Source organism: Panthera leo, chromosome A2 (genome assembly GCF_018350215.1).
Source record: "Panthera leo isolate Ple1 chromosome A2, P.leo_Ple1_pat1.1, whole genome shotgun sequence".
Taxonomy (NCBI): Eukaryota; Metazoa; Chordata; class Mammalia; order Carnivora; family Felidae; genus Panthera; species Panthera leo.
In genome coordinates this window covers 137207744-137225706 of record NC_056680.1, presented here as the reverse complement: position 1 = coordinate 137225706, position 17963 = coordinate 137207744, and the positions used below count along the sequence as shown (strand labels likewise).

Here is a 17963-nt window from a genome sequence, read left to right as displayed (position 1 = left end):
GAGCCTGGATCCTGCTTCAGATTCTGTGTTTCCCTCTCTCTCTGCCCCTCCCCTGCTCATGCTCTGTTTCTCTCTGTCTCAAAAATAAATAAAAACATTAAAAAAGTAAATAAAAAGATAAAACACCCAGTTAAAACTCAATCTTATTGGGAGAAAATTTTGGAACCTTTGGGTTACTTGTGAAAGAGTTAAAAATGTTCTTTCTTTCTATTCTGGATATCAGATCCGGACACGTTTACTCTGGTGTTTACATAAATGCTGTCAGTGCACCATGGAAGTTGGAAAGAACTCTTTTTATTTTTGTCAATTTTATTTTTATTTTTTAAATTTTAAATCAGGAGGGCAACAAAGCAATAAAAAGGATCATAGGGCACCATGTTAGTGACAAATCACAGGAGGTGGTTCCAGAAAGGTTGTGAAAACTAGTTTCTCATTGCAGGAATTGGGTTGGGCCACTCCTTCGCCCCCCCTTCTCAAACACAAATATTTTCATATAATAAAAGCCTGTTTCCCTATGGTTATAACCCAGCCTCCCCTCCTCGGACACCACCATTTTAAAGGGGGTTACTGCGCGGACTTCCCCGCAGTGCATAGGTTTTCTCTCTTTCTGGGCCGCGTCTCATAGAGGTGAGGCGTCCCTTCGAGGGGCTCACGCCGGGTGAAGGGACAAGAAACACCCACTCGGATCCAACCCGGGCAGCCAGCGGCCGGAGCATGCGCTGAGAGTTTGTGCAGCTGGCCCTGGCTGCCGCCGCTGCCTCGTCCGGACTTGGCGAGGACTTGGGAGGGACAGAGGCGCTGGGAGGTGGCTTAACAGAGACTTTCCAGCAACTGCTGCCCAGGACTCTTTTTTTTCTTTTTTTTTTTTTTTCTTTTTCCCAGGAGGCGGCGACGGCGGCGGCGGGGGAGAGGAAGAGAAGGAAGCGTCTCCTCCTTGAGCCAATGCAGCCCTCTGGCTCTCCGGGAGGAGCGTCCCTGCCCCGATGAGCCCCCGCAGTGCGTCCGCGACCGTCCCCCGGCGGGAGTGGGGCGCGGAGCCCAGCGCCGACGGTGAGTGGCCGCACGTCTCCCGTCTCCCCAGCCGGCCGTCCCGCCAGCCCGCCGGCGGCTGTCCCCGGCGCTGTGTGCTAAACTACTTAGAGGCTGGCGGTGGGGCTCCCCCGCCGCCGGCGCTCCCCCCCCCGCCCCCCCACCGCGCCCTGCCGGGGGCGCGCGGACGCGGTGGCGGGGCGGGGGACCGCGCTCTGCTTTGTGCTGCTCCGGCGGCGCGGGGTCGCGGCCGCGGCCGGGGGAGGGGGCCGTGAGTGACTAACCCGGCGTCTGCACAGCTGCACCGGCCCTAATTCCCCCGCGCCCCTCCCCGCCCCCGCCCCCGGCTAATCCATCATTCCGGGCCGGAGCACCATTTCTCACGTTCTCCCCGAGAAACCCTAGTCGCGGGGCGGAATCCCAGCTCAGCGCCTCGCCCCCCCCCCCCCCAGTGCCCCCTGTTCACACTCGCGCGGCGGGGTGGGGTGGGGGGTGCGGAGAGCTGGGGGGCCCGGGAGCTGTCCTAATGCGGGGGACGCTCGCACCCGCGGACTCGCCGGCGGCGCCGGTGACGTCTCCCAGGGGTAGTGCGGTTTCCAACCTTCGGGACGGTTCCGAGCTGAGCTGTCCCCCCCGGGGGGGGGGGCGTGGACTGAGGGACGTTTTCCAGAGCGTCTCATCAGAATGCAGAGGACACCGCCGCGCGTCCCCCGAGAACGGGAGTTTACTGTGTGCCTTCATTCATCCGGGAGTCAATCTTTTCTCTTCTCAGCAGGTGTTATCTGAAGCCGGTTTGGAACTTTAGGGGAGTTGAGGTTACAGTTACAACTTTAACAAATGATTTTCGATGAAGCGATGTCTCAAATGACCTAGGCTTCGGGCCGGACTCGGGACCCAGCTGAGAGCTGCAGAGGAGGGGTGGGCTGCGGGGCGGGGGGGCGGGGGCGAGGAGCGCGGTGATGAGAAGTGCCCTGTTCTCCCCGCCCCCTGCAGACCGCAGCTACTTTGCCGGTGAGAGTAGGATGTGGTGAAAGGATGGGGCTTCTCCCATACGGGGCTCACAATGGCCAGAGAAGATTCCGTGAAGTGCCTGCGCTGCCTTCTCTATGCCCTCAATCTGCTCTTTTGGGTAAGTCGAACAGTTCCACTGCACCAACAGGTGGGGACGGCTGGACTCGGTCTCCTCCAGCCACACTTAATGCGCCAAAGGGCATGGCTAAACATTAATTAATTACAGAGGATCACACCCTCTCTTTTTCAGAGAAGTCCATTTTGACCTTAAAATGCCTTTGATCTAGCTGAAGTGCCATTTGTAATTAGAAAAAAGAAATCGACGCCTGGATACTGGTGGCAGTAAAATTAGACTTGAAGTTAAGCTGGGGATATAAATAAATGCACGTGCTTGTGCTTGTAGATAAGAAAATTATGGCACACTACTTAGGGAACTGCTTGTTTTCAGGAATTTCAGATAACTGTCCAAGCCATAAATTGTTTCCTTACGTCATCCTAGCCTATAAAATCTGGTTGGCGTAAAGCAGTCTTACTATGTTTTCGTGAGAATTCATACATAGATAGCCTATCGAAAGACTGGGTAGATTTTTCTACCGGTAGAGATTCCATCCAGGCTGCAAAGGTGGTTTTCATGTAACTATTTCTAAGTTGGCAAAGTTTTAAGGAATTTTGTGTATGCTTTTGGAAAATCCCATAACCATTTAAGGAAATAAAATACATAAAATTTAACAAGCTCATGGAAATCTTTATGCTGTATGAGCTAGTGACTTTCTATGCTTTGCGCCCAGGCATAAATTTTCATTAAGTGTTATTAATAAATCACATTATTATTTATAAAATTTATGAGGAAAATATAAAAATTAAAACTTTTAATGTTGCTTCAAGAAGTTGTCATCCTTAAGCAAGTAAATTTTTGCCAAGTTTGTATTCTATTAATAACTTATATTCAAAATTTTCTGTTAGAATTTTAATGTGTGGTTTATTTATCTGGCCAACTGGCTGGCATTGACCAGCCTCCTTTCATAAGGCTAGTGCAAGTGGTCTCTAGAGGATGACATTTTGGTTTCAACTAGTCCCTATGGGTGGCTCCATTTTGAAGTGACAAATTAAGCCTTCCTTCCGTGAGTAATCTGAAAAGACATCTAAATTGGCAACTTTTTTTTTTCTACATGAGAATTAGAAATCATTGCATAGTTAAATTCACCACTTGGAAACGTAAAATCACTAATTGATCTCATTGCAGATGTTAATTCTAAATATGTACGTTTTTTCAGTGGATCATTAAATCACCTACTTAGCTATAAAGTTACTAAGATTTTGAACTTTGTGGTTTTTTTTTTTAATGTGTGGTAATTATCACTTCAATTTACTGGTTTTTCACTTTTCTACTTTATGCTTTTTAATTATAGAATCATCATACTTTTATAACTAAAAAGGAATTTAAAGATGACTTGGTTGAACTTCCTTACTTTGTGAATGAGAAAACTAAGGGTAGGTTAGTGACTGGTCAGAGGTCAGATGGCCTGATGGTGACAGTTCCTGTAGCAGAACTCAGCTTTCTCGCTCCCGGAGAGTGCCTTTACGTGAATGATTACTGTGTTCTCAGTCTTGAAATTACTAGGACTTTTGTTGTTGTCCAAAGAACAATGATTTGGAAATTTTCTTAATAATCTGTATTATGTGGGAGGAAAGAAACCTCAATCTTTGAACAAAAATATTGCTCTTCTGACTACTGAATTTGCTTCAAAAAACCTATTTCTTAAATTCCTCCAGGGCTCTTTCTAGCACCCCAAAATGTAAAATGTCATGTCTTTGCTGTTATCCTGTACCTCAGCCTTCTCATTTTCTGTGGGTGTATTTTATTTATTTATTGAGATCCCTTCCCCCTTTCTCCAGCCCTCTTCTTCTGCCAACTTCCCCTCCAACAAAATAATCCGTGTTAACCTCTGTATCTTTTAAAATTGTGTACAAAGATGTATTTACTCATACCTGTCCACATATACCCATTCGTGTACATTTATATGTATATTCACAATATATTTTTGTTAAAATGGTTTTTTTCTCATGTGGGTTCAAGTGGCAGGAGTGGGATTGCTTTGTGGGAGGATATGTGATACAGACGACAACAAAAGAGCTAATCTTTATACAGTTCTTCTTCCATTTGCCAGTCACATTTAGTGCTTCAGTCTCCTAGCCTGTGAAATAGGAATGATAGTTCCTCTTTTCTAGCGTTGTCCTGAGGATTAGAGTTAATGTACACAAGGGGTTTGAACAGTGGTGCCTAAATGTGCTATGTGGTGGCGGTAACAGTAGGTAGTAGTACTTGTGTTTGTTACCGCTGTTGCTACAGTAATGACGCTCAAGTAGATTATCAGGAGGTGGAGTGCTCACTCAAAGGAACCCCCGTGGTGGTAATAGCAGCAATTGTTATTCCTGGGATTAATACTGCTACCACTGCTACATTTCCTTGACCCAGAAATCCCGCCCGGAGAATTTGTTCCCTAGAAAGAAGAACACCGATACACCCCATTATATGCACACAAATATTTCTTGCCATCTTGTTGGTGTTAGGGCACTTTGAAATTTTTGTCGGTTTGAAAGGTTTAAAGTGTTATTTTACTGTTGCTTTGTTTTTTATTTCCTCTCTTCTCCAATGAGCATGAGCATCATTTTCTTTAGACACGTATATATTTCATATATGTTATTTCATTTTATAATTCATATTCAGTAAGTATGTCATATTTACCATTTACGTTTGTCTTATTGTTTGTCCATTGATTTCATTTATGCTGTTACTATACAACAGTTCAACAAATTTTTATAGGCTGTTTTAAATAAGAGTTTATATACTCTTTCTTCTGTTCTTTCTGTTCTTATGTACTCTTTCTTCTGTTCTTCTGTTCTTTCAAAGCACCTGCCTTTCTTGTTTTAGTCAGGGTTTCTTTTTCCCAGTGGACTTTAAGCTTATTTGATATAATTAAAATTATCTGTTGGGATTTTTGTTGGAATTGTATGCGATGTATATCAACTTTGGAGAATCGGCATTATTCTTTCAGTGCTAAAACAATGTTTGCAGACCTTGTGTTTTCTTACTGAGTCAGATGTAGTTTTCAGCCTTGTGCTGGGCACATTCCTGGGCATTCTTGCACTACTGTCTCATCTAATTCTCACAACGGCCTTGGAAAATTGTTTGTTTCTTTTTTTTGGGTAGAGAGAGGTTGTTCAGAGAAGTTCAATAACTTGCTAGTGAGTGGCAGAACAGGGACTCAAAGTTCAAACTTCTTCTCCAAGTGTGATAGAAGTTGTAGGACTGGAAATGGGGGTGAATGTATTTGCAGTGGAGAGGTAAACACCCTCAGTAGGAAGGGATAAGCTACCCAACTCCTAACAAGTCCTCCAGAGCAGCGTTTCTCACCTGCGTGTGCCTACGAATCCCCCCCCACCGGCGTCTTGTTAGAATACAGAGTCTGATTGAGTGTGGCAGGGGCTTCACGTATTGAGGAGCAAGGCTTTAGTCCTTGTGTTCAGCTCTCATTGAGATTAGAAGCAGAACAAACCAGTGTAGCGTATGAGCCCAACTTCTTACATCACACTTCACATCCTGAGTATGGAGAGGGGATTATTCTTGCCTCTAGTTTTGCAGGATTGAGAAACCTGCCCTCTTTACCTCTGGGCTCAAAGCTGAAGCCTTTTACTCCTCATTTTGCATTTTAAATAGTCCCCCCACGCCCCACCTTCCCTATTTCTACTATGTTGCTACCATCTTTCCTTCTGTATCCAGAAGGATTTTAGGGAAAAGAAAACTAAAATCTTAACTGAGGACGTATCGAATTTTGCTTTGCTGTTCTGAGAGTTGGAAATCAGAGTGCTTTGTGTGTGTGTGTTTTAAAGTACATCCTGAGTATTTTTCTAAATGTGAGGCAGAGATATGTCTAAGAGGAAACAATTCAAGATCACAAATGCACTGCTTCTCTCCCTTGCCATGGATCCAGTCACTTTGATGTGTCATCTGTTGAGTGGCCCTTCCACATTCTGAAGAAGTGCAATCCCGGTATAGCTGTAGGGGAGCTGGCACACAGATATTGGACCTTCTAGGTTTGTCATGAGTGTTGTGGGTTTGTAATGGGAGAGGTCACATGGGACACGGTGCACGTGGGTGAACTGCCCCAAGAGCTCTTTTGTAACCATGATTCACATTCTGGCCACAAAGGAGCAAGGAAATGAGCTATTTTCACTTCAGTTTTATCCCACTTTTACTATTTAAATGGCATATTATTTGAGTAAATGAAAGCTTTCCTCCATTTTAAAGACAACTTCTGTGGCTTTATGATATGAATGCTTGCCATTCATAGATGATAATTTTCTGCTATTACAACTATGGATAAATATGGTTGTCTTTGGAAGTTCTTGAAGTTGGAGAGCACTTAACATTTATCAAATTTGTTTGCTTATTATTTTCTAAAAATATAATTTCCCATCTGTAGTTTTTAAGCCCCATTCTCACTGGCAGATAAGAGCCATTGTTTTTCACCTACCATTACTAAAGATAGTAGCAACAGAGAGGAACTACTCTAGTGAACTAAGAAAAGAAACTTATAAAAGAAAACCTTAAAAGTGGACAGGGAATCCAGTTCATACTTTTGGGATATATGCAGGGCAAATGAAATAACAGAAGGTTAATGTCCTGTTTCTTTTTCCTTGGCCATATGTAGTGAACCTTAGGTGTTTGACCCGTGGCAGACCCTACAGAGATTCTCGGCAAGTAGACATTTGTATTCACATGACATTTATGTAGTCATATAAAAATACAACTTTTTAAATTGTTACTCCTAACTTTATACTCTGAAAGTCCTTGAAGTTTTCTTTAATTCTAGTGACTAGGGGAGAGCTTTCCGACAAACGTTAGTTCTTTTTAAAAATAAATATTAAGTAAGCTTTGGTCTCAGGGGCAAAGCTGGTACATGTTTTTCATACAGTGTGGCCCCAACTGAGCAAAGATGAGCCATCGCATGGTTCATAAGGACCACACTTTGGAGAGGGGTGTGGGGGATTTTTCGGGACATGTCCTTGTGGCAGAGCAGAATAGTACTGACCTTGGCCTGCCAGCCTCCAAATAATCAAGACTTGATTTAACTTCATGTTTCAGTAAATAACTATTTCAAACCTTTTTTTAAGACTAAGGCAATTAAAAAAAAATTTAGTGTTTATTTATGTTTGAGAGAGAGAGAGAGAGACAGAGTGCAAGCAGGTGAGGGGCAGAGGGAAAGGAGACACAGAATCCGAAGCAGGCCCCAGGCTCCGAGCTGTCAGCACAGAGCCCAACGCGGAACTTGAACCCACAAACTGTGAGATCATGACCTGAGCTGAAGTTGGACACTTAACCCACCGGCTGAGCCACCCAGATGCCCCAAGACAAAGGGAATTTTAAAAGCACCTAGTTCAATTCTCCATTTTCAGGATAAACAAAGGTTCCAGAAGTTTGAATTACTTGTCCAAGTTCTCTGCAGAGATAGAACTGTAACTAAATTCCCCATCTCTCTCCTGCATTCTGCTCTTTGCTACCAGATTTGACATAAAAAGTAAAGTTAAGGTAGATGGTTTTAAACATCTGTCAGCCTTAAACTTCTGCAAGAGAGCCTTGAACCGCTCTCTTATATGAGACTATAGATTATGGATGGCAGACAGTTGAAGGAATTAGTCTGTCTTATGACTAGGCCCTTATTATTTGGTGGAAACCAAAGGCACACATTTCATAAGTTTAGGGACTCTGCATACATGTAAAATTCTGATTGAGAAAACAACTTGATTCAATACTTATTTTTACATAATTAGATTTGAACAAACCCAGAATATATCTCCAGCAATAGCAAATTTCATATGTACAAGTATTTGTTGAGAGCTAGCATTTTCTAAATGTTTTTCAAGACAGAATGTGGCAAATGTCCTGCTAAGTAGTAGATCAAGCATATTTCTCTAGAGTAATATTTGGGTTATTTTCTAAGCATTTTCTTCAACTACAAATGATATTTTGCAATATTGGAGAAAATGTAAGGAGCTATATGCCTAGTTACATATGATAATTATAGTGCTCCTAGGAATTTAATCATAATGAATGACAGTTGAAGAATTATTTTATTTTTATTTGGAAACCTAGTGGAAAATGCTGTTTTTAGGAAGGGGTCCTGAATTGCTCGCACTATTTGTGCTTGTAGATTTAATAGCACGATTTGTATTGAGGTGACCTCATCTCCTTTTAGCTTTGTTCCTTGCTACAGCATGCACTCTATGTTGTTCACTGCTATGATTTTCTCAACCCCAGTGAGTAAAATCACTCTTTGAGAATGAAACTGTTTCCAGACATTTAATGCAGCTAGAAATAATGTCATAATAAAAAGCAGTTTTATTCTCAGAGTTGCTTGTTCGCCATAAGATAGGGCTTTGTATTGATATTATTTATTTTGACTAATGTTCTGGGCACAGCTGCAATGCTTGGGTAACTACTGTGCAAAAGAACAGTAGAGTCAAGTAGAAGCTTGTAGTTTAAAGGACGCTTGAGAACACTTAAACCAGCTTCTGACCTGATATATAAATCTTTGATCTTGTAATTCAGCAGGCATCTCTCTACTGGAAAACTTCCAGTGGTAGAAAGCTTAGTTCTTCTTGAAGCATCTCCTAATTTTGCTTAGCTCATCTAGCAAGTTGAAATTGCCTCCCTTTAGTTTAATCATTGTCGCATTCATTTCATCTAATATCTGTTGGGCCTCACTGTTGGGCCTGGTACTCTGCTGTGTGGTTGGGCTGTAGTCAGTGGTCTGTGGAATGAGATGGGTGGGTGAAAATAGGAAATAATAGATAATTGCTCTGTGAAGTCTGTCCCAGAGGGTAAGGAGGGAGTTGGGAGAACATCTTTATATGCTAGCTGTTTGAGCTGGTCTCAAAGGGTAAGGTTGAGTTGCTCTGCTGGGGAGGTTGGGAAGACTGGGGCAGGGTGCATTGGGAGGGAACTTCATGGGCAAAGACATAGAGGCTTGGGGGGATCTGCATGGTGCATTGCTGGAGAAGTACAGGCAGCTTTTTGTATCTGAGTACAGAATGTGTGTGGGAAGGAGCAGGCAGAGAACGGATTGAAGAGATCCTTTAAAGGTGACTGAAGAGGGCCTCTGTGCCCTGCTGAAGCGTTTAAACTTGACTCTCCAGGAAAGAGTTGGGGGTAGTGGAAGCCAGAGCTGGGAAGGCCCCCCTCAGGGCAGCTGTGGGAGCTGTATAAGCAGAAGAACTCAATCTGTGTTTCCTAAAGCTAACTGAAGGATGAGTATGAGGTGGACTCTGTGAGCTGGAAAGTTCATTAGAAGGCGATTGTAATTACCTGGCAAGAGAATGAGGCCCTGAACTAGCCAGAAGTGGCAGGAAGGGGGGAGGAATTCACCAGCCGTGGTGCAGGAACTATCTGTAGGACTTGAAAATAATTAGATGGAGAACTGAGGAGGAGGGAGAGGTTCAGGCTGTCTGCCCAGTTGCCAGTTTATGTGATTGAAGTGTTGAGTATACCATTTACTGAGATAGGAAACACAGTGGGAGGGACACGCAGGTTTCGAGAGGAATGGAAATGAGTACCTTCTCAGAGGTGTCAAAACTGGGAATGGCCATGCAATGCAATAGATAGCTATATCACAGAGCTTTCTTCCTTATCCGTGTGCCAGACCTTCAAATATCTGAAGATTCCATTTCTGAACTAATCTAGGCGTTGCCTTTTCTCTTAAACTGACTGAGAAAGATTAAGAGAAAGCCCTGAGGTCAAAAGTGACTTGAGATAGTAGTAGGTAATATATATAAGAATCCTAGTCTGTCTTTTCATTGCATAAATCCTCTGTGAAGTCGGTCTTATTTTCCTAACAGTTTGTATGTGAGGAAATAGGCTTAGGAAAGATTCAGGGACACCCAAAGTCTTATAACTGAAAAGGAGCACAGGTGGAATTCAAACCAAAGCCTTTTGATTCAATGGCTTCTTATAGCCATTATGGCCAAGACTATATGCCTTAAATGGCCTCTGAGACCATGTGTTCTGGTCCCTGCTTGGCTTTCCATTCTTACCACATGCCAGTTTCCCTTCCTTGAACATGTCATGCAGCCTTCCATCCTGGGATCTTCGCTGTTCCTTCTGGCTGGAATGTACTTTCCAACTGCTCTTTCTGTAATGAACTTGTGTAATTCTCCTTCAGATCTCAGCTTTCTTAGAGAAGTCCCCTTGACTCCACGGGATAGGTCAGGCACTACAAATAGGATTCTTATAGGAACCAGTATTATTCCTTCCCAGAATTTATTACAGTTTGCAGCTACACATTTATGTCTTTGATGGGTTGATTAAGGTGTGTTCTCTTAGTAAATTTCACCACAGAATAGAGATGATGGCTTTTCCTGCCCATCCATGTGTCTCTACCACATCACAGAGGACCTGGCCAAGAGCAGTTGATCAATATGTATTTTTGAATGGAAGAATTACTTCAAAACCCATGCATTTAACCAAATCTACCCTGTTAGAAATGTTTTGGAATATGCCACTTAAAAGATATACACATTTTTTGTTATAAATGGAAGAATGTGTATGATGACAACCACTGATGATACACTATACCAAAATGAAGAATCTGATAATTTATTGACACCTGTCTCAGAGCTTAGATACTGAAAATTGGCTAAACAAGCCAGTAAGAAATTCGAAGATGGGGAAACCAAGATCAGTTATTACTTTAAAGAATGATAAAGAGAGGAGAGAATTATTTGTAATTGCACAAGAATTTGATGTAAATAAACTATCACATTAATAGAATTTTCTGGCTCCCGTGAAACTTACAAGGTATTTAAAAGGCCACATACAAGTCAAGTAGAGGAAGAGCATGCAGCCTTAGATATAATCAAGTAGTCCATGGTGCCCTGCTAGCCCTGTGTGTTTTAATAGGTTCTATTATTATTTAGCTATGGAGAAGTCAAAAGATCAGATGACTAGCACTGAAAAGATAGTTTATTATACTTACAGATCCTGAGAGAGAGAGTACATGCCTCATCACGAGGGCCAAGGGGGAAGTACTGGGGTCCATCACAAGGCAGAGAGAAAGGGACTGGGCAAGTACTTTCATTGTGGCTACATCAAGAAGAAATGGGCAAGACAAAGTAAGTAGGGTCTGGATTGGCTACTTTAATTTCAGCAGCCTCTGGAGTATAGGGGCTGTCTCTGGTTGTCTGGCACCTGGACCTTGGCATGTTTATGGCAGGTGTAGAGTGGCCCAGAGTGAGAGAGAGAGCAATAAAAGAGGTGTTTGGGGTGTGGGGTCTGGAATGGTTGGTTTTTATTTGAAAATGACAAGTGTGAACCTGGGAGAAGACCTCTTCTCAAGGGTGGTGGAGGGCAGGAGGCCGAGGCAAGGTGGCTCAGGCACATTATCAGTTTGTTCCGACCAAGGTGTGTCTGGCTTGAACATGTAGAACAGATGTTAAAGCATCAAATTCACAGAAGCTAGAAGCATGATTAATAAACTGTGGCTGACCCATGGGGTAACTTTTATTAGTTTTTACTTTTACAGTCTTTTTATTCCTAACAGAAAAGAGGATAGTAATAACTAGCCTCATTCTTTGCTGAGCTGTGGTCCCAGGGTTCATAATCTGTTTTAGGCCATGACTCCTGAGACTCTATTCCCCAAAGGATATAGTTAAGACATTCAGACTTAGCCTGGCAAGTACAGACTGACCCCCATGTTATCCCTCCCTTTAAAAAAAAAGATCCCTGCATGCTGTGCAGGCTAGTCTCCTCACTGTGGAAATGGATACATTCATTTTTAAATGTTTATTTATTTTTGAGAGAGACAGAGAGAGAGAGAGAGAGAGAGAGAGAGAGAGAGAGAGAGTGAGCGCACACATGTGCACACACACCAGTAAGGAAGGGGCAGAGAGAGAGAAGGAGACAGAGAATCTGAAGCAGCCTCGGGCTGGAACTCAAGAACCGTGAGATCATGACCTTAGCCTGTTGGACGCTGAACCCACTGAGCCACCCGGGTGCCCTGATATGGTCATTTCTAAATTTGGAAGGCAGTTGGTGACTAAGCCTTAAGTTCCAAAGACCAATGGCCTGAATTTGAATCTTGGTTCTGCCACTGAGAACCTGTAAGACCTTGAACAGATTACTTCATTTTTCTGTGCTTCATGGTACTCTTTATAGTCTGTAATTATCTGCTTTATCTGTTTATTCCTTGTGTCCCACAAGAAGCTTCACAAAGGCTGGGATCTCGCATCTCTTATTTATTGTGGGGTCTCTAAATCTAGCACAAATAGTATGAGGCAGATAGTAGGTGTTGAGTCAGTGTTCAGTCACTGAATGTATTCAGTCACTGAATGAAGAATGAGCAAATTCATTACCTGATTTTCCGAGCAGGCAGCCATACTTCCCTGTACCAGAGGTCATAGAGCTCTACATGTTCTGTTTGCCTTTGAGCCTTTATCCAGAAAGCATTTTTCATGACCACTGCTTGACTCAGTCAGTACAGACTCATTCCTGTCTTGTATATTCATTATTTAATGAATTTAAAGCTAAATCTATGATGTATAATGGTAATCGATGTTCACTAAGATGACAGAAATTATTAAAAATCAAATTAAGTTAATTTTCACTATATGGTGCTTAAGAACATAAGTAGAAGGCACACTTTAGAAAAAGAAACCCATCTAAATAGGAGAGGGTTAGGGGTTAACCTTCAACTTTTTGAAAAGTTGAAGACTTTTCCTAGGAAGACTCGTTTTGAACATGTTTTATATAGTTGCTTTAAAAAAAAAACCTGTGGGCAATTTAAAATATAGACAAAAGTCGAAAACACAATATAAGTAATCCTTAATTACCTATTACCCAATTGTCAACATAATCTCCACTTCCCAACTAAATCCTATGCATTATGATTATTTATTTAACCATTCAGCATATATCTCTAAAAGATAAGGATCCTTTAAAAAATCTTCATACCACTGTCATATCTAAAACAATAATTTCTTAACATTTTCAAATATCCAGTCAGTGAAAATATCCCCAGCCATCTCATGAATGTCTCTCTGTGATTGTTTTGTTTGAATCAGGATCAGGTCAACATATTGCATTGGGTAATCCCTTAAATTTCTTTCAATTTATAATAGTTTCTCCTTCCTTCTTTTTTTCCACTTGGCCGGTTTTTTTTAATTGAAGAAATTGGATCATTTGTCCTGTGAAATTTCTCATATTCTCAATTTTGCTGATTGCATCCCCATGGTGGTGTTTAACAAATTTAAATCTAGTCCCTGTATTTCTTATAAACTGATAATTAGAGCTGGAGGCTGGGTTAGATTCAGGTTGACTTTTCGGTAAAAATACTTCAAAGTCATCTCTGTGTGCTTCCGATCGTATCACATTGGGGGACACATTGTCTTTTCTTTATGACACTAAAACTAAGCAGTGGGGTATGGCAGTTTTTTCTTCCACTTGATTTCTCCTTTCTAGAAGCTAGCCTTTCACGTGTCACAGTTTGCACTCCTAACTACATATTAGAACGTTTGTGGAACCTTACACATTTCTCGTGCCTCCGCCCCACTTTCAAGAATTTTTCCAGGGTGGTTCTGGGCTCAGTACTTTTTTTTTTTTTTTTTTTAAGAGTCTTAAGTGATTTTGATGTACAGACAGGACTGAGAACTACTAACCTGATAATTTGGGCAGTTGCTGAGGATCTTTGCCTGGAGATCCATTATTTCAGTGAGGTTGTTAAATAGTGATACTCTATTATGCTTTCTGCATGTATTAGCAGAAATTCTTCTATAAGAACTTTCATGAAGTCTTCAGTTCTTTCCTTTGTACAGGAAAGGTAGGATAAATGTTTAATTCTTACCAGTTTTCTGAATAATGAGTATCCACCATCTTTACAAAGGTGACAGGTGAGTTTTAAGTATTATATGAATTCATAGATTTTAGCATGTGATATTTCAAAGCATTGCATTTATCATTATTATATTATTATTATTATTATTATTATTATTATTATTATTTTGGTGCTCAAATTGTTCGACTTTAGCTAATGGAAGCCCTTTCAAGTTAGCTCCTGTGACTTTCTTGGCAATATCGGTCATATGGATTTCATTGCTTCCTTGCTATTGCATATGACGTGTTTTAGGCTCATCTTGTACATCTGATAGTTTAGTCATTCAGTGGCCTCTTCATCCTGTGCAAATCCTGTCTTGAACCCAGAATCAGCCATGTAGGGAAAAAAGCATAATGGTTATGTAACAAAAAATCCTTAATTTTTAAAATTGTTAATCTTGCAGAGAATGTTGCATAAATCCTTGGTAACCAATTTGGTTTTTTTTTCTTTCCAGTTAATGTCCATCAGTGTGTTGGCAGTTTCTGCTTGGATGAGGGACTACCTAAATAATGTTCTGACGTTAACTGCAGAAACAAGGTAAGCTTTATAATTAATGATTGATTTCTTTCATCAGGTTTTCTTAGACCCTAGTTTCTAAGTAACTTTGCCCCTGTTTAGACGGTAGTACTCTTCCACAATCAATAACCTTTGTTACATCTTCTAGCATTCTCGTTAAGGTATGCCACTTGTCCCAGAGATAACTTCTGGGTATGCTAATATCAGTTTGCTGTCCTCTGGAGAGTGGGTCAGCTGTGTCACATTTGCATGAAAAGGATAGCATAGCTATTTTTCTGTAGGAAAATCACTGCCAACATCTTCCTACCTTCATATCCCTCAGCTAAGGAAAACCAAACTCAGCATTGCCATTGTCTTCTCAAATTTCAAAAGGTTGATCCAGTAACATCACAAAAAGCAAGTTACTTAACCTCTCCCAGTCTCCATTTCTTCATCTCTGAATGGGGACTGTCGCGTATACCACTCTGAAATGTCAGAAGGATTAACTGAGATAGATTTTGTGAAGTCCTAAACAAAGTGGAGCTTAGTATACAGTAATGTCTAATTTTTTGTTATTATTACTCTTACTAGTATGGTTCTAGTTAATGATTTTTTTCATAGCAATAAAGTTTTCTACCAAAATCATCTTCCTTCCTCTTTCTTTTAATATAGATTAATTTCCTTTCACGTAGCAGTGTTTCACATTGGGGGGAAAGATTAGTTGCCGAGCAGAGAAAGTGCTGCATGTGGATTTCCAGATCAGAGAAGAGGAGGGAGATCCTTCTCAGTGGGGCCTGTGTGTTTTGCTCAGGCTAAAGCTTCAGAGCAAATAATAGATTGACTTCTTATTGGGGACCTCTTTTTTTTTTTTTTTTTAAGTAGGCTTCATGCCCACTATAGAACCCAGTGCAAGACTTGAACTCATTACCCTGAGATCAAGACCTGAGCTGAGATCAAGAGTCAGATGCTTAACTGGCTGAGCCAACCAAGTGCCCCTGGGGACCCCTATCTTATATTTTAAATGAGTGGAGGTAGAAGTGCTACCACTTGTATAAAAAACTAAACAAAACATAACAAAAATAAGACAAGCAAGCAAGTCAGTGGTAGTGCAGTGATTTTGAAAATAGCGATACAGTCATCAGCTTTGAGACATGATGATTTAAAGGATTATTAACACGAATCTCAGTTGTGTCTTGTACTATGTCTTGGGTGCATTTTGGTTCTATTTTATGTATAACGTGACATTATCGTTCTTCTTTCAGGGTAGAGGAGGCTGTCATCTTGACTTATTTTCCTGTGGTTCATCCAGTCATGATTGCTGTTTGCTGTTTCCTTATCATTGTGGGGATGTTAGGATACTGTGGAACAGTGAAAAGAAATCTGTTGCTTCTTGCATGGGTATGGTGTTTATATCTTCTCTTTATTATGGGTAAAAAGACCAACCAGGACTGCATTATTTTTTCATCAGTGTACAAGATTACGTGCTTAGGGAACCGTGATAGCAGTACTCTAATCTGTGGTAATTGTTCAACATCCTGTGAGAAAGGAAGCGTTCTTTCCATGGGGGATGACTTCAGCACAAGTATTTGTTGTCCTCAAATGATGAGGTATGGAAATTTGGATGCTATTTAATTATTTCTCTCAGGCTAGGTGTTGACATTTTCATTTGAAAGTACGAGCTTTTTTCTTGTGTCATGAGCCTTATTACCACCCAAACAGGCTCCTTGGGACTAGAATGAAGAAGACATGACAAAACTTTGTTTCTCTCTCTCTTCCTTTTTTAAAAACAAACCTGTCAAAAAACCTATGTGGAAATGCAGGTGATGAAGTAGCAGACAGATATTAAAATCCCAGCACCGCCTTTACAGAGGTTAGTGGATAAAAATGAGTCTTAGTTTCCATAATCTTAGTGGCTTTTGTTTTGTTTTGTTTTGATTCTGAAAGAGTTGGACTAGGCGACTTCTCAAATTCCCTTCAGCACGCAAAATCTATGATTCTAAAATCTATGATTAGACTTTTAATTCAAAAAGTTAGTCAACTCTCTTTTAACATTAAAAATTTGAGTCAGTTTAAACTATAGCATACACACACACACACACACACACACACACACAGCTTTTTTTTGAAGCACGTTGCATGTATAAAATATTGCTTGTTAGTGGCACTAGGTAGTGAGGCTGCTAACATGTAATTGCAGACATCTCAGATTTTGGAAGAATTAATTCATTGGATATATGCCCTTCTTTGCAGTAGGATTCAGTATTAGCTGTGCATTGATTTCTTGTAGGGAACTTAAAAAAAAAAGTTTTAATGGTGTGTTGATACGCCAGATATCTGAGGAGAAAAAAGTCCTGATTTGTAGCATTTGAAGATCTCCATGGGTTGAATACTTGCAGCATCGTGGATTTCAGGCCACCAGAGTGGTGTCCCTGAATGCAGAGAGGGGAGAGATGAGCACAAGTGGCTGTCAGGAGCCACTCCCGCACGCCAGGGCTCGACCGGATCCCATCCCAAGCCAATTAAAACAGAATCTTAGTGCAAAACTGAACTAAAGCTTTGAATTTCACAGGAACAACCTGTGTTGATGTATTAGATAACTCTTGGCTTCATGGATTCTTCAGGTCCATGATTGGAAAAGAGAAAACGCTGCAGAAAATAAATTACACTCAGAGAAGGGAAACATGCCCATTACCTTACTTTTCTCCCCTTTCGTATATAGTGAGGAGAATGGTAGAAGGGTTTGGAATCTAACTTTGTCACTTAAGACATTTGGACAATAGTTTAAACATAAATTCAAGGACTTACTTTATATGAAACTCATAGCTTAAAGGACGGAGGAGGTATTTTGAACTTAAAAAAAAAATCTCAGAATCCTTTTTTAAAACCACAATCTTAGAATGATGTCCCATTACACAACAATTTAAGAATGACTAGTCTTCCCCCTGTCTCCAACTTGTGTGACTCTGGGTGGTCCCTGGACTGTGTGTTTGGGGAGGGTGGGATAGCATATTTCATGGAACCTCAAAGACTTTTAGGAACCCATTTTGAAAACCATTTATGCATTCCATTAGGCTGTTTGAGTGCTCATAAAGCAAGTTGACAAAGAACCAAGTAATTTGGTCGCTACTTGAGGCAGGATGAGTCACAGAGAATTGTGATGAGAGGCTGGAAAGAACCTTATGATGCAAAGGTGACATGGAGGACTGGAATCATAATAATGACAAAGATGCTGATGTTAAAGTAGTTAACATTTCTCAGGTGCTTACAGATGTTGTAGAGGTTTACGTGAATTTTTTTTACATGAAGAGTTTTACATGAATTAATCAATGTCGTCCTCTCCACAATTCTAATGAAATGGATACTGTTATTTCTATAATATGGATGAGGAAATGAGGCACAGATTGGCTGATTTGTCTAGGTTTGCTAGTAAATGGAGAATCTGCTGTATTCAGACCATAGCTGTCCAGTACGACATATATGTGACAACTTCACTATATTACTCTG

At 41.1% G+C, this 17963-nt stretch overlaps 1 protein-coding gene across 2 annotated transcripts in view; it reads left to right on the top strand.

Annotated features, from left to right (window-relative positions):
- The first annotated feature begins 527 nt into the window (after positions 1-527).
- Positions 528-17963, top strand: part of TSPAN12 (tetraspanin 12) — a 63689-nt gene continuing 46253 nt past the window's right edge. Inside the window, exons 1-6 of one of the 2 annotated variants that reach the window (XM_042923089.1) lie at positions 528-627; positions 883-1050; positions 1805-1844; positions 2023-2158; positions 14419-14501; positions 15722-15857. In XM_042923089.1, the coding sequence (XP_042779023.1) occupies positions 2093-2158; positions 14419-14501; positions 15722-15857 (285 nt within the window). In that variant the 5' untranslated portion in view covers positions 528-627; positions 883-1050; positions 1805-1844; positions 2023-2092. The remainder of the gene's footprint in view (positions 628-882; positions 1051-1804; positions 1845-2022; positions 2159-14418; positions 14502-15721; positions 15858-17963) is intronic. The other variant, XM_042923080.1, reaches the window with a different exon arrangement.